At 43.7% G+C, this 14,362-nt stretch overlaps 1 protein-coding gene across 1 annotated transcript in view; it reads left to right on the top strand.

The window, feature by feature from the left end:
• The first annotated feature begins 1,311 nt into the window (after positions 1–1,311).
• The window catches only part of LOC139407605 (cyclic nucleotide-gated channel beta-1-like), a 29,129-nt gene continuing 16,078 nt past the window's right edge, over positions 1,312–14,362 (top strand). Inside the window, exons 1-17 of the mRNA XM_071151435.1 lie at positions 1,312–1,362; positions 2,780–2,873; positions 3,472–3,505; positions 3,646–3,697; positions 3,818–3,926; positions 4,077–4,108; positions 4,273–4,378; positions 6,431–6,455; positions 6,566–6,650; positions 6,871–6,977; positions 7,701–7,755; positions 7,885–7,973; positions 10,049–10,391; positions 10,636–10,788; positions 11,030–11,089; positions 12,357–12,648; positions 12,779–12,815. Of these exons, the coding sequence (XP_071007536.1) occupies positions 2,781–2,873; positions 3,472–3,505; positions 3,646–3,697; positions 3,818–3,926; positions 4,077–4,108; positions 4,273–4,378; positions 6,431–6,455; positions 6,566–6,650; positions 6,871–6,977; positions 7,701–7,755; positions 7,885–7,973; positions 10,049–10,391; positions 10,636–10,788; positions 11,030–11,089; positions 12,357–12,648; positions 12,779–12,815 (1,672 nt within the window). The 5' untranslated portion in view covers positions 1,312–1,362; position 2,780. The remainder of the gene's footprint in view (positions 1,363–2,779; positions 2,874–3,471; positions 3,506–3,645; positions 3,698–3,817; positions 3,927–4,076; positions 4,109–4,272; positions 4,379–6,430; positions 6,456–6,565; positions 6,651–6,870; positions 6,978–7,700; positions 7,756–7,884; positions 7,974–10,048; positions 10,392–10,635; positions 10,789–11,029; positions 11,090–12,356; positions 12,649–12,778; positions 12,816–14,362) is intronic.

Below are 14,362 nucleotides of genomic sequence, written 5' to 3'. Positions count from 1 at the left end.
ATCGAGGACGGTATGGCACCACCACGTTCATTCTTCCTCCTGGCTTATCCCTCCTTATCTCTTCATGGGATCGCCTGCCTTTTGGCTGCTCAGCCCTATAGAACTCCACTAGAGACCGAGCCATAGAGCAGTGTTTCTCATCTTCTCCAACTGTGGACCCCCCCAAAGTTTGCACATTTGTATTCTAACGCCACACATGCACACCTGATTCCACTAACCAAGGGCTTGATGATTAGTTGAGTAGTTGAACCAGGTTAGCCTGTGTGGGGATTTTTTATTTTATTTTTTAAGTACAAACTTGGGGGTACTCGAAGACAGGGGTTCTAGGGGATCTGACAGACCCTACAAAAGAACCCTGCGGACGGGGCTTCTTCACTGATGTCTGCCGATGACACAAAACATCTGCGGATGCCTGAACAAGATGCAGTCTTTGGAGATTGCTGTAAGGGACCGATGTGAGCCCCCCCCCCCCCCCCCCCCCCCCCCCCCCCCCCCCCCCCCCCCCCCCCCCCCCCCCCCCCCCCCCCCACACACACACACCCACCCCCACCCCACGTCATAGATGTTCTAAATTGCTATGGGTTTAACCTGGATGCTCAATCCCCTGTTCTGCTGAGGCTGACGATTCTCTCGCGCTACACCTGTGGCTTATCACACGGTAATCTTCCTGGACACACTATTCAGATATCAGGAAACCAATGGCCGTTCATTTGCCCAAGGCAAACCTACTGTAATGCCACGTGATGAGTGCATGTCCTATTTCCTAGAAGTAATTCAGTCCCTGATTGTACCTGACAGACATGGATCACAGGTAATGATCCCCTGGCGTGTGCTACAGGGTTTACACTGGCTACTACAAGGACACCTTTTTATAGCCCAAACTGTAACCACACACCACAACAAGAGTGACGTCTGTGCTATGTACATTTCACAATCGTGAGAAACAGTTATACTAGCAGCGAGCAGACAGACAAGCAGACAGACAGTTATAAGGCGAGAGATAGACACGTTCGGTACACAGTAGCTACAGTGTTTACCACTGAGTACCACTCCAAATGGCACTCCGCTGACAGTGACCCCCGTATTCATGTTAAAGGTTCAAACTCTTTTTATTAACTCAAACAGCTACTTTTATCCAAACGTCTACAGTATAGAACCTTGTAAATTTGGACCTGGGGCTTTGGGTTACATATATGGCCTGAGGTTTTCATTATTCTCATTGCTAATCTCAGCAGGATAGTGCCGTCCTTCAGGTCCATAATCCCGTTAGGCGAGTCTCATCCTAATCCAGCCAGAACATCGCTGTCCGTCCTGGGCTCTTGTGTCCCTGTCAGGTATGCTGCTGCACCACTGAACATACAGGTACGATATGTTGCTACTACCTTTTCACCTAACCTCTGCACGTTGAGTAACTTGACTGGATTTACTAAGGGGTTTCTTGTCAAATGTGTTGGTGAGACGTCAGCGTTGTGGTGTGCTTCTATTGTAAAACAGATTGTGAGGCTTGTGTGTAGACATTTACAGGTATATGTGAACATTTAAAAGTAGTCGGGGGTGGTGTTGCGCAAATTGATAATCCTTGCGACAGTTCATTGCCTTGCAATAGTTCACTTGAATATAGTTCATTTGGATGATGTGCGCGCGGTTGTTTGTTACAGAGCTGTGGTACAGACCACTCCTAGTGCTACGGTCTGCAGGGACGAAGGTGGTACAGACCACTCCTAGTGCTACGGTCTGCAGGGGCGAATCCTCTACTTTTGCAGAGAACTTTAGGCTGCACTGCTGCAGTGTGTTCTGTGACTTTATAATGTAGTCATTTGCTGGCGCCTGCTTTGATGCAAAGAAATCAAAGGTGCACAGTTTGAGCTATGATCCTCAGATTAGGGCAAATATCAAGTGGCAAGGGGATAATCTATCAGAGAAAGTCCGTCTGGGATTAAATGGCCAGCATGCACAGGTTCTCTACAGGTATACTAGTGTGGCAGAGGCCATGTTTTGTTGGTGCGACAGAGTGGGTGCAACCTGATCTCACTTGGCCTGTACATGGGATGACATGTACAGTTGGAGAATACATTTTATTTGATTTGAATTTGATTATATTCAAAATAAAATAATGACATTGTTGTTTTCGAGACCCACAAAAAGGCAGAACAGCCACACATGTTGGTTTTCAGCGTGTTCTCTAACAGTTGGATGAAATCCTTTTCCTGACTGTTGTTCCTGTCTTCCCTTCTGCGGTAACTCGCTTGTCCTCGAAAGCAGCTTGTCAGTAGTGTGTGATGAAGGTTATGCCTTGAAACGTGCTATTCTGTTTCCTCTTTAAACGTCAGGCTTTGCCAAACAATGTGGTTGGAGCTTCATAAGACCAAAACAGCAGAGCTTCTTTAATCACAGGCTCAAGTGCTGGCAATTATTATCTTCAAGCAGGATGTGGAGAGCGATTATTGGCAATGCCAATACACAACAACGCAACAGCTGCCAGAAAAAGCCAAAGTCAAAGCTCCCCACAAGATCCCACATGACATGGCATTGCAAAAACAATTTCACGTGCATTAAAAATAGTTCACCAATGACTGTTATAATCAGCATGGTCTCTGAAGTGGCTAGATGAACCTTCAGGAGTCTCATGCTCCATTGCAGCATATGTGACATTCTGACTGTCTCTGAGGTACCGGCCGACATAGAAACAAATCTGTTTTATTCATATTATGGGATGCTCACTTCAGCAGATGTTGCCCTAGTTACTGAGCTGTTGTCCTGGTATTTGCCTTTGTCACAGGATGTTTAACTGGGTGGTGAAAGTGGTTCCTCAGCCCCCTGACGCCCCTGGCTCTCTGGGACAGGAGACAGCCAATCCCACACCTGCATCACCAGTAAGAACACACTAATCACACCTGCATCACCAGTAAGAACACACTAATCACACCTGCATCACCAGTAAGAACACACTAATCACACCTGCATCACCAGTAAGAACACACTAATCACACCTGCATCACCAGTAAGAACACACTAATCACACCTGCATCACCAGTAAGAACACACTAATCACACCTGCATCACCAGTAAGAACACACTAATCACACCTGCATCACCAGTAAGAACACACTAATCCCACCTGCATCACCAGTAAGAACACACTAATCACACCTGCATCACCAGTAAGAACACACTAATCACACGTGCATCACCAGTAAGAACACACTAATCACACCTGCATCACACCTGCATCACCAGTAAGAACACGTGCATCACCACACCTGCATCACCAGTAAGAACACACTAATCCCACCTGCATCACCAGTAAGAACACACTAATCACACGTGCTCACAAATCAACTCACCTGTATATCTGATCACCTCACATGATATTACCAAAAATATTTTAAAAATCACAAGAAAATGTATATTATTTATGACTTGTCCTCTTCACATTACCTGATTGTCTCTCTCCGTCTTTCTCTCGAAAAGCAAAAAGTGTCTAAAGATGAAGTCAAAAAAGAAGGTGATGCTTCTGTTCTTCAAACAGTGTATCATAGCTTTGTAAAACAATGAAACAACCGTGAATACGTGTGTTTTATAAATGCCTATTCAATTTGTTAACCCTCTTCTTCACTTCTGTTTTATGTACGTGAATCTCAACAGTCAATGCAAAACCAGCCAAACAGAAGGAAGAGGATATTTCAGAGGACAATGGGTATGTGTGTCAAATTTGACCTGTGAGCAGTCTGGTCTGCTTGCATACAGACTTTTTGCCAGGATGGTGATGAAGGTGGCGGTGGTGATGGTGATCTATCTCTCTCTCTCTCTCTCTCAGTATTCAGAGTCAGAGTGGAGTGATGACCTGGCTCTCCAATGGCTTCACCAGTGCTCTGCCTCAACCAACAGGCAGCCCTAACCTCAGCAGATCCAACTCTGTATCCAGGGTGAATGTTAGACTGTACCAAACACTACCTGTATCAATCAACCAGTCTCTAATTGAATCAGTGTGGGTCTTTTTAAGCTGTATAAAGGGTTAATATGTGATTCTATGTTTCTCTAATTCTATCCCTCCACTTTCTGCTTCCATTCATCAGTCACTGCAGGAGGTACAAAGAGAGGATGAAAGGTACAAAGAGAGGACTTTTTTTAAGTGTTGGTTTTGTGAATTCCGTTGACAATTTTGTTGTTGTATATCACTTCAAAGTATGTTGAAATGTGGAAATATATCATCTTTTTCAAAAAAAAGTTTGATAGCTCTATTAATTGACTGATGATTCCTACTTCCAACAGGAATGGGGTGATTAAGTGGATTGCAGAGGGACTGAGCAAGGTGGTGCCTCAGCCGGATGACAAGTACAGAGAGGATATTCGAGAGGAGGAGGAGGAAGAGACAGAGGTGAGTTGACACTATCATGTCACTATGTCATGGTTTCTGTGGAAGTAGATTGAAGATGCATTTTTTCAGGAGAGCACGTGGTGCTCCAGGTCCACTGGCTCCAGGTAATCTATAAGTCTTTGCGAGGTAAAGCCCCGCCTTATCTCAGCTCAATGGTCACCTTAGCAACACTCACCCGTAGCACACGCTCCATCAGGTATATTTCACTGGTCATCCCCAAAGCCAACACTTACTTTGGCCGCCTTTCCTTCCAGTTCTCGGCTGACAATGACTGGAACGAGTTGCAAAAATCACTGAAGCTGGAGACTTATATCTCCCTCTCTAACTTTAAGCATCAGCTGTCAGAGCAGCTTACCGATCACTGTATCTGTACACAACCAATCTGTAAATAGCACACCCAACTACCTCATCCCCATGTTGTTATTTTATCTTCGTGCTCTTTTGCACCCCAGTATCTCTACTTGCACATCATCATCTGCACATCTATCACTCCAGTGTTAATGCTAAATTGTAATTATTTTGCCTCTATGGTCTATTTATTGCCTTACCTCTCCACTCTTCTACATTTGCACACACTGTACATATATTTTTTCAATTGTGTTATTGACTGTACATTTGTTTACGTGTAACTCTGTGTTGTTGTTTTTGTCACACTGCTTTGCTTTATCTTGGCCAGGTCACAGTTGTAAATGAGAACTTGTTCTCAGCTGGCCTACCTGGTTAAATAAAGGTGAAAAAAACCAACAACCCTTTTTCCTAGATGAAACGTAAATTTAAAACATCATTTTTGTCAGGTTGCCCTCATAAAAGCGCTTAAACAATATAAGAACTTTTAAAACATAATTACTACATGCCTAGTAATGATGCTACATAAAAATCTTAGCTCCCCACGATAGCGCAATATTCTCACTTAAAATCACTTTTGTAAAACAATTCTGCTCCCCCGGCTTGATGAATATCCGGCGATGGTCTATAATGGTGTAACAGGCTTTTGAATAACTCGCTTAATCAAAGCCAATGGTGTCACAGGGCTTTCAGAGAGCTGTGGGTGAGACGCGATAGCAACGTAATACCACGAGAGAGGTTTAGAAATGTAATAATCTGTTACGATATCCATGGTGTTAAGACGTTGCCGACTTCCTCTCGCCATTATCTCATAAGTATCTACTCCATTTAACTGTTCCTTTTACAGTAGGCCTACTGTTAGTTTTAAAAGCATCGAGCCCTCTTAAAACGGAGTGGACATGGCTTCCCAGGCTCTGCCGAGGTCCGCCTGCTGTAGTTTCAATTGTATTATTGTTCAGCTTTCAGACAGGAGGGGGTGCTGATTACTCATATATGACATAACAAAAATGCCATTTTGCTGGAGTTTCTTTTTCTAATCCCCGTAACGAGTTTTTTTTTTACTTTATGTTCCTTTATGTACTTAAGACGCACGAAGAGTATATCGCAGAGCCATGTGTAAGTACAGCTAAATAACAGGCTGTATCTGGGCAGGACACCCATCTACCCCCTGAGTAGTCTGAGTAGTCTTACAATCAGTAGTCGGCAATCAATCCACCATAGCATTTGCTCAAAAAGCTTCACATGCGTTCAAACATTCAGTTGAAGGATTCAAGGATAGAATAAAAAATGGTGAAGTTCTGGACAAATGATATCAATGATTGATGAAATCTACTCCTTATCTTACAGACATGTGCAAAAGGATACATTATAATAATAATGATTATGACACGAAAACATTGTTCTGAACATTTGAACAGCATTCTTTTGCACCTTCCTATAAATTGCACACAATTCACATATTCCAGATCCTGTGGTGAAAAAAAAGTTTCAAATTTGTAGGTACAGATATGGGTACAATCATATCGGTAGATTCCTAATTCCTTTAAAACATCACCCTGACATACATAACTGGACATCAGAGGAGCATTTTAAACTATTATCATGTAATAACACACCATAACATGATCAAAACAGTAATGTGGTAAATATTCCATATAACCTTCATTGTAAAAATGAACATTTGTGACTCTGGCTTCTTTTTTTCAGGTTTATAACATGAAAGATGTGCCAGGTATATGTTTACATTTGTCACACAGCAATCCCATTTTTTGTGTTGTAACTTCTTTGACTTATTATGGATGACTTATAACTAGCTATTGATGCTGTCTATTTTCTGTCTAGACGCAGAGCCCCTCCCACACATACCTGTGGTGGAGATCTTTTCAGACGATGAGGAAGAGGATCGGGTACCACAGTTCCCCCTCAAGTGAGTCACACAGAGACCCCCCCCCCCCCCCCCCCCACACACACACCTTGCCTTCCATCCTTACCTCACTGAACAGTCACATATCCACAGCCAAATCCACCTTTACTTGCTGACAAAGCTTGTCTTAATCCTAATCCTCTCCCACCCCCCTCTCTCTCTCTCTCTCTCTCTCTACCCCCTCTCTTTCTTCCTCTTCCTCCCTGTCTGTCTTGCGTTGCAGAGTGGTTAACTGGATTAAGAATGTTATTCCTCAGCCTGTGATGCTCCCTGCAGGTTACGTAGAGGCCCAGAGTAAGGCTCAGAGCAAGAGGTCATCTCTTGACAAAGGTACAGTCAGAGTTTAAATGTTTGAGGCCGGTTACCTGGACATACGCTGATTGTACAAACAGTAGGAACACCTTCCTAATATTGAGTTGCACCCCCTTTTGCACTCGGAACAGCCGCGATTCATTGGAGCATGGACTCTACAAGGTGTCGAAAGCGTCCCACAGGGGATCCTGGCCAATGTTGACTCCAATGTTTCCCTCAGTTGGGTCAAGTTGGCTGGATGTCCTTTGGGTGGTGGTTCATTCTTGATAAACACAGGAAACGCAGTGTTGCAGTTTATGACACACTCAAACCGGTGCGCCTGGCACCTACGACCATACCCCATTTGCTCAAAGACACTTCATTCTTTTGTCTGGCCCAATCACCCTCTGAATGGCACACGTACACAATCCATGTCTCAAGGCTTAAAAATCCTTCTTAAACCTGTCTCCTCCCCTTCATCTACACGGATTGAAGTGGATTTAACAAGTGACATCAATAAGGGATCATAGCTTACAGTCTATGTCATGGAACGAGCAGCTGTTCCTAATGTTTTGTCCACTCAGTGTAGATTAAGCCTAGTCCTGGACTAAGAAGCATACCCAGTGGAGGATCTCAATTGAAATAACTTTCTAGTCCCGGACTAGGCTTTATCTGTGTCCAGGAAACTGGTCCTTATAATCTAAATCTACAAGCTGTACATCTACGCTACTGTTGTACACCTGTCTTCTCCTTTCCTCTCAGTTTTGTCGCCACCTCCTGAGTCTCTCAAAGGTGACGAGGACTCACAAAACTCCAAGTAAGTTTCACCCGAGAGCGCTATGCGACTCCTGTCTCAATGTAGGCTCAGCTGTCTGTATGTGTCTGTTTGTAAGTTTCTGTGTTCCTTTTGGCTCGTTAGTAAGGTGTTTCTCTGTGTGTACCACAGTGTCGTGGGCTGGTTTGTGACGGGCCTCGGCCTCAAGATGCCACAGCCTGTCGCGAGATCAAGAGATGACGTTGAAGTTGTGCAGAATAGTAAGTGTTTATTATTTTTTTAACATTATTTTTTTTTACATTTCTCTTCCCTTCAAACTGATGTCCCAGTTCAAAATAAAATCAGATCTTAAATCACATAATAGACTCACATTCTATTTCATTTATTTAATTGTATTTTTGACTATTTCTTCTATATTCCATAAAGTGTTAAAGAACCGAAGAGACCGTAACCCTCTCCTTCTGTTGGTCCGTTTCAGACAGACCCTAACTCAGTCCATCTTTTGTTGGTCTGTTTCAGACAGACCCTAACTCAGTCCATCTTCTGTTGGTCCGTTTCAGACAGATCCTAACTCAGTCCATCTTTTTTTGGTCTGTTTCAGACAGAGCTTAACTCAGTCCATCTTCTGTTGGTCCGTTTCAGACAGACCCTAACTCAGTCCATCTTCTGTTGGTCCGTTTCAGACAGATCCTAACTCAGTCCATCTTCAGTTGGTCCGTTTCAGACAGACCCTAACTCAGTCCATCTTTTGTTGGTCTGTTTCAGACAGACCCTAACTCAGTCCATCTTCTGTTGGTCCGTTTCAGACAGATCCTAACTCAGTCCATCTTTTGTTGGTCTGTTTCAGACAGAGCCTAACTCAGTCCATCTTCTGTTGGTCCGTTTCAGACAGACCCTAACTTAGTCCATCTTCTGTTGGTCTGTTTCAGACAGACCCTAACTCAGTCCATCTTCTGTTGGTCCATTTTAGACAGACCCTAACTCAGTCCATCTTCTGTTGGTCCGTTTTAGACAGACCCTAACTCAGTCCATCTTCTGTTGGTCTGTTTCAGACAGACCCTAACTCAGTCCATCTTCTGTTGGTCTGTTTTAGACAGACCCTAACTCAGTCCATCTTCTGTTGGTCTGTTTCAGACAGACCCTAACTCAGTCCATCTTCTGTTGGTCTGTTTCAGACAGACCCTAACTCAGTCCATCTTTTGTTGGTCTGTTTCAGACAGACCCTAACTCAGTCCATCTTCTGTTGGTCCGTTTCAGACAGACCCTAACTCAGTCCATCTTCTGTTGGTCTGTTTCAGACAGACCCTAACTCAGTCCATCTTCTGTTGGTCCGTTTTAGACAGACCCTAACTCAGTCCATCTTATCCTACTGACATAGATGATTGTGGACATTTATACAGCTCAACTGATCAACCCGGTAGCTGTGAGACATTACTTGAAAAGAAATTGAACTCCCCTTTCTTTATGGATTTCAGATATTTTTGTTTGATTTGAAATGTATTTAGTCAGTGTATGTCAGTTTATTAACATTAACTGTTTTGTCTGTTGATGTCAGTTATTCAACTCTTGTCGATATGTAGCAAGAAATGGTGTCTTGTCTTCATTGAAGTAATCTTTGCAACAATTTGGATACATTAAGGGATTATATTAGAAAATGCGTACAGACACATAGAGCTATCAGACAACATTGATACTCATAGTTTTTGTACATGAAAAATACCATATTAAGCTGCCATCTTGTATGGTATGCTTGTGGCAGAATTTCACATAAAAAATTAAGCCACGAGAGATTATTTTATGACACTAAAAAAGCGCACACACACAAAAAACCCGACATGTTTTGCCCTTGTGACCTATTCTCATCGCCTTGAACTATGTGGCCTAAAGTTGTAATGTTATTTATTTTGATTTGATTGAATTGACTTTTAGTGAAATCCACCAGAGACGATTTGACAAACACTGTCAAGGCAATCAAGCTATTATAAAATAGATTATAAATGATGACATAACAGTATGGCTGACAGTATAAAAACATGTGAAATATAATTTTTTTAAAGAATAAAGATGTCATATGAAATATTATGTGTCATGTTAAGAGATTGATGATATGAAATTCAACAAAACATTTTGCACAGTATTCCTTTGGGCGTATTGCGTTTAAATGGAATATAAAATAAGAGCATGTCATATTTCAATTGTAAGTTTCAAATATTTCCCTCAATTCAAATGCTACACCTCCAACCCAATTGATTCTTCACATTAACATGTTGACTCTGGGTGCCATGTCATGTCCAGACAAAGACAGTGACCTACTGTGTGGCTGCTTGTCCCACAGTCTCTAAACAACCCAAAGCAGTGGATCTGGTTCTGGAGGAAGTAGTAGAAGCAGACTTGAAGGATCTGAATCAGGAAGTGCCATCCAAGGCTATGCAGCCAGAACCACCACAGCCTTTTAAGTCCGCACAGACGACACAGCCATCACAGACGACTCAGTCACAGCCGGCACAGCCAAAACAACCAGTGAAACCAGAAGAGCCTGAACAGACTCTTCCAAATGTGCCAGAGTCTACAACACCATCGCTGGAGGATGCTGAGACTCAGACGGGCAGGTGGACTCCCTTCATAGAGAGCATCAAGAGAGAGGCTGAGGGCGTAGCTATGGCTACCATGGAGGAACGGTAAGGAAGGAGTCAGACAAGATCAAATATTTATGTAGAATATCACAGAAGCTTACACACAGTCACTAATTCACACATTCAGTCGGGTTATGGTGATCCAACCAAAGTTGCATATCTTCTCATAGAGTTAACCAGATTGTTTTTTCCCCCAGTCTGATGGAGTAATACAATTAGCTCAATAAAGTTAACTTGGGTGCTACACATGACATACTAGTGATATCCCAGAACGTGCACATCTCTGCAGGATGACCCAGGAGCGTGTGGATTTGGTGCGAATGGCGGAGGAGGTGGCCAGACACACAGCTGAGACGGCCATCAGGCAGATGCAAGAGGCACAATCAATCAAGCTTTCCATTCACAGCCAGGAAGCCATTCTGGAAGAAGACGAGGACCCAGAGTAAGTTGTCACTCAGGCCTCAACCTCCTCAGGGTCCACTGCTTACTCCAGAGAGAATGTATAGGCTAGATCCAACCACCTGCACCCCTAGACTTATATCGAAGTAAATGTAACATTTTTTGAGGTCCTGGTTTGAGACAACTGGCCATAAACGTGTGAAGTCCCTATATGCATGTACACGTATGTGAGGGGAGGAAGGGCTATGTTTGTCTTATCTGTGTCCATGTCATGCCCTGAACAGGTTACACATGCTACGGGAGGAGGAGAGTGAGGTGGAGCACACTAAGAATAAGATGACAGAGTAAGATATACCTACTCATACACTCCTAGAAAAAAAAGGTGCTATCTAGAACCTAAAAGGGTTCTTTAGCTGTCCTCATAGGAGAACCCTTTGAAGAAGCCTTTTGAGGGTTCTACATGGGACCCAAAAAGGTTCTACCTGGTACCAAAAAGGGTTCTCATATCGGGACAGCCGAAGAACCCTTTTGGAACCTTTTTTTCTAAGCGTGTAACCGGAACAAAGAGAGCGGAATATGCCCATAAAGGTTCTACATTCCCTTTGTGAAATTCACTAGCCGCCTCAATGCTTCTCAGCGTGAAAAACAACAACAGTAGGCTATGTGTTTGGACTGTAAATTGGTAACTTATTACACCAATGTAAAACATTTTCCTCTGCAGGACCTGAGAAAGTGCTTTGTGTCATATTATTTAGGTATTTGCTAGGGCAGAAACCAAAACGTGCACAGGGGGGCTCATGACCCAGTTAGGGAAACCCTGCCATAATTCACTGCAAACTAGCTTATCAACAACAATTTGTGTAATCACATTCACATCGAGCATTTCTTGTCCAGGCTCGTTCCAAATCTCTCGTGGATGCCCGCTTAGCGTCATTTGTATCCTCCTCCTCATAGAAACCACATCGCTTCCCTTGGCAAAATGGTCCCCTCTCGACGGTTGCCTTAGTAACAGAGCGCACTTCCTATTTTTCCGCTTCGACGCGGGTGAAGGATGGCGCAGGTTTTGTCTCGAGTTGAATCCATTGAGGGAGACGATTCTCTCTCTGTTTCAACATTTTTAAAGCCAGCAGAACATTTGCAGACTTGACAACGTATTCGTTCATGTCGCAAAGATGCGTCTTAGGAGGGATACTATTACATAATGCACTTCGAAATATCTTGAGTGTCCAAGTGAGTACTGTAATTAGCCTGTCAAGGATGCCTTGTCCATATTATGCGAAATGTTTTTGACCCAGATGTAACACTTATGTACCTGTTGCTAACCGTTTACTGGCAACAAACTAAATGTCTGAAAATATGTTTTGTTTATTCCAAACTGTACATTTATTTCTTCTATGGAATTATCTTGATTGGCTACTGAACTGGTTGCTAGGTTGATTACATAATGCAGGGTATTAGTAGGCTGTTTTGTTGTTGCTCTACCTATGCGATATGGTGTTAGGTGGTTATAGGGGGGAGGCATTATGATCATCAGGGAGAAACGTTTCTGTTGTGTTCATATCACTGTGTGCATATTTCTCTAATGTAGCCCTAACTGCCCATGTACTGTAGGTGTCAGGTGTGTCCTGCTAAGGAGCAACCAGTGGATGCAGCAAAGAGTGCTGCTCAGTCAGAGCGCGACTTTGCATCACCCGACATTGAACCAGAGCCCCAGGAAGAGCTAGAGTCCCAAAGGGCCTCTCCATCCCCTCCTCCTAGCCCAGAACCAGATCCAGTCAAGAGAGCAGAGCCTGAACCTAAACCAAAGGCCCAGGATGCCAAAGTAGCACCTGAACCGGTGACCCAACAACCACAGAAAGCAGAGGGGGCAGAGGACAGAACTGCACCTGACACCGCTACCAAGGTAAAGTCACAGCAATGGTTTCTCCTGGGGCATGTGCAGCTGTGGTACCTGTCAGTAAATGCTATTCCCTGCTGTTGTTCAGTCACTCATGGCTGTTCCTGTTCCTCTTTTCTGCTTACTGTTTCTGCAGGAGGAGGGGGAGACTGCAGAGGAGGGTGGCTGTGGTGGTAAGTATTTGTTCATTATAATACGGTTGTGTTTATGTTTGTAAAGGAATATTGTAATTTATTGTGTTTCTTGGTTTGAAAGTCGCTAGTCCCATGATGGACCTGACCAATCCATTATCTGCGGAGAATGCATTGACCACCACATGTGTGTGTGCGTATGTGTGCGTGCGTGCTGCGTGCATGCCGGCATTCATTATCTCTCACAGTGTAGGGATTCATATTTTCCCGAAACTCTACCAAGCTTCAATACCGGGAATAATTCATATTTATCCAGAGCGTCCCGGGAATTACAGCAAAGTGCCTATTTAAAGTTTTTAAAACCAAGATATGGTCACTATGCCAGGGTTCTCCCGAAATAAGAGTGGCGCAGTGCCACTTTGTTGGCTTGGCTGCGCCACTATGTAAAGATTTCAGAGTAAATTAAACTGATATTTAGTAATGATAGAGTAACTATCTTTGACCAAAATTGCTAGATATACTCCTTCAACGAATGAGATATCTCCTATATTTGCCAAAATCGAGTTGATGATTATACAGGATAGCAGATCTGCTTATGGATAACGAGGAGATGAAGAGTGGAAACTGTTTAAATATCATTATACAACAGGTGGGACTGTGAAGAGACACAGCCATTTTATATATATTGTATTGAAATGTGCACTGTACTATGTATTAGACCTAGATATTGTGTGTAGGTACTGATATGTACATTTCTTTCGATGCAAAACCCACCATTGGTGTGTGTGTCAAAGACCTCTATTTTCATAACCATCTGACCATGGTCAGCTGACATTCATGTCAGAGAGAGCTCTTTGTCCACGCACACCAGTGGTGGGTTTTGCATCGAAAGAAAGATGCATATGCAGAAAATAACCCCATACCTAGTGTAAAATATGGTGGTGGATCTTTGATGTTATGGAGCTATTTCGCTTCCACTGGTCCTGGGGCCCTTGTTAAGGTCAAGTTCACCCAGTAACAGGACATTTTAGACAAACATCTGGTCCTGGCGCCCTTGTTAAGGTCAAGTTCACCCAGTAACAGGACATTTTAGACAAACATCTGGTTGCCAGTTGTTGTATTATTTATTTTGTAAATATAAATAAGGGTGACAATAATTATGGGCCTGACTGTTTATATATATTTTTTGAGGAGGGCTTCGGGGGGCCCCCTAGCGGCCGGGCCCTAAGTGACCGCTTATGTGGATTTTTCCCAGGGCCGGCCCTAATTAGGATGAGTGTTGTCTAGTGCTGCCTGACTGACGGTATTGTGCTCTCCTCCCAGTCCCTGCCAGCTGTGATGCAGTAAAGAGCTGTCTCATGCGTGTTCCCCACGCGCCTGCGTGCCTCGACAGCTTCAACAACCTGCTGAAAGAGCACAACATCACCCCTCCTAAACTTCCCCCCATGCCCCAGCTCCCCACCAATCTCTCCCAGTTCACCTCCCAGGTCACCCAGCTAGTGCCCTCTCTCCCACCAGAACTCGCCCAAGAGCTCTCCCAGTACACTCGGCCATTCACCCAAATGTCCCAGCGTGTTTCCCAACTGCCA

This window comes from Oncorhynchus clarkii, chromosome 1, assembly GCF_045791955.1.
Source record: "Oncorhynchus clarkii lewisi isolate Uvic-CL-2024 chromosome 1, UVic_Ocla_1.0, whole genome shotgun sequence".
In the NCBI taxonomy this organism is placed as follows: Eukaryota; Metazoa; Chordata; class Actinopteri; order Salmoniformes; family Salmonidae; genus Oncorhynchus; species Oncorhynchus clarkii.
The sequence above is the reverse complement of the archived record's forward strand: the minus strand, read 5'-3'. Positions and strand labels throughout refer to the sequence as shown.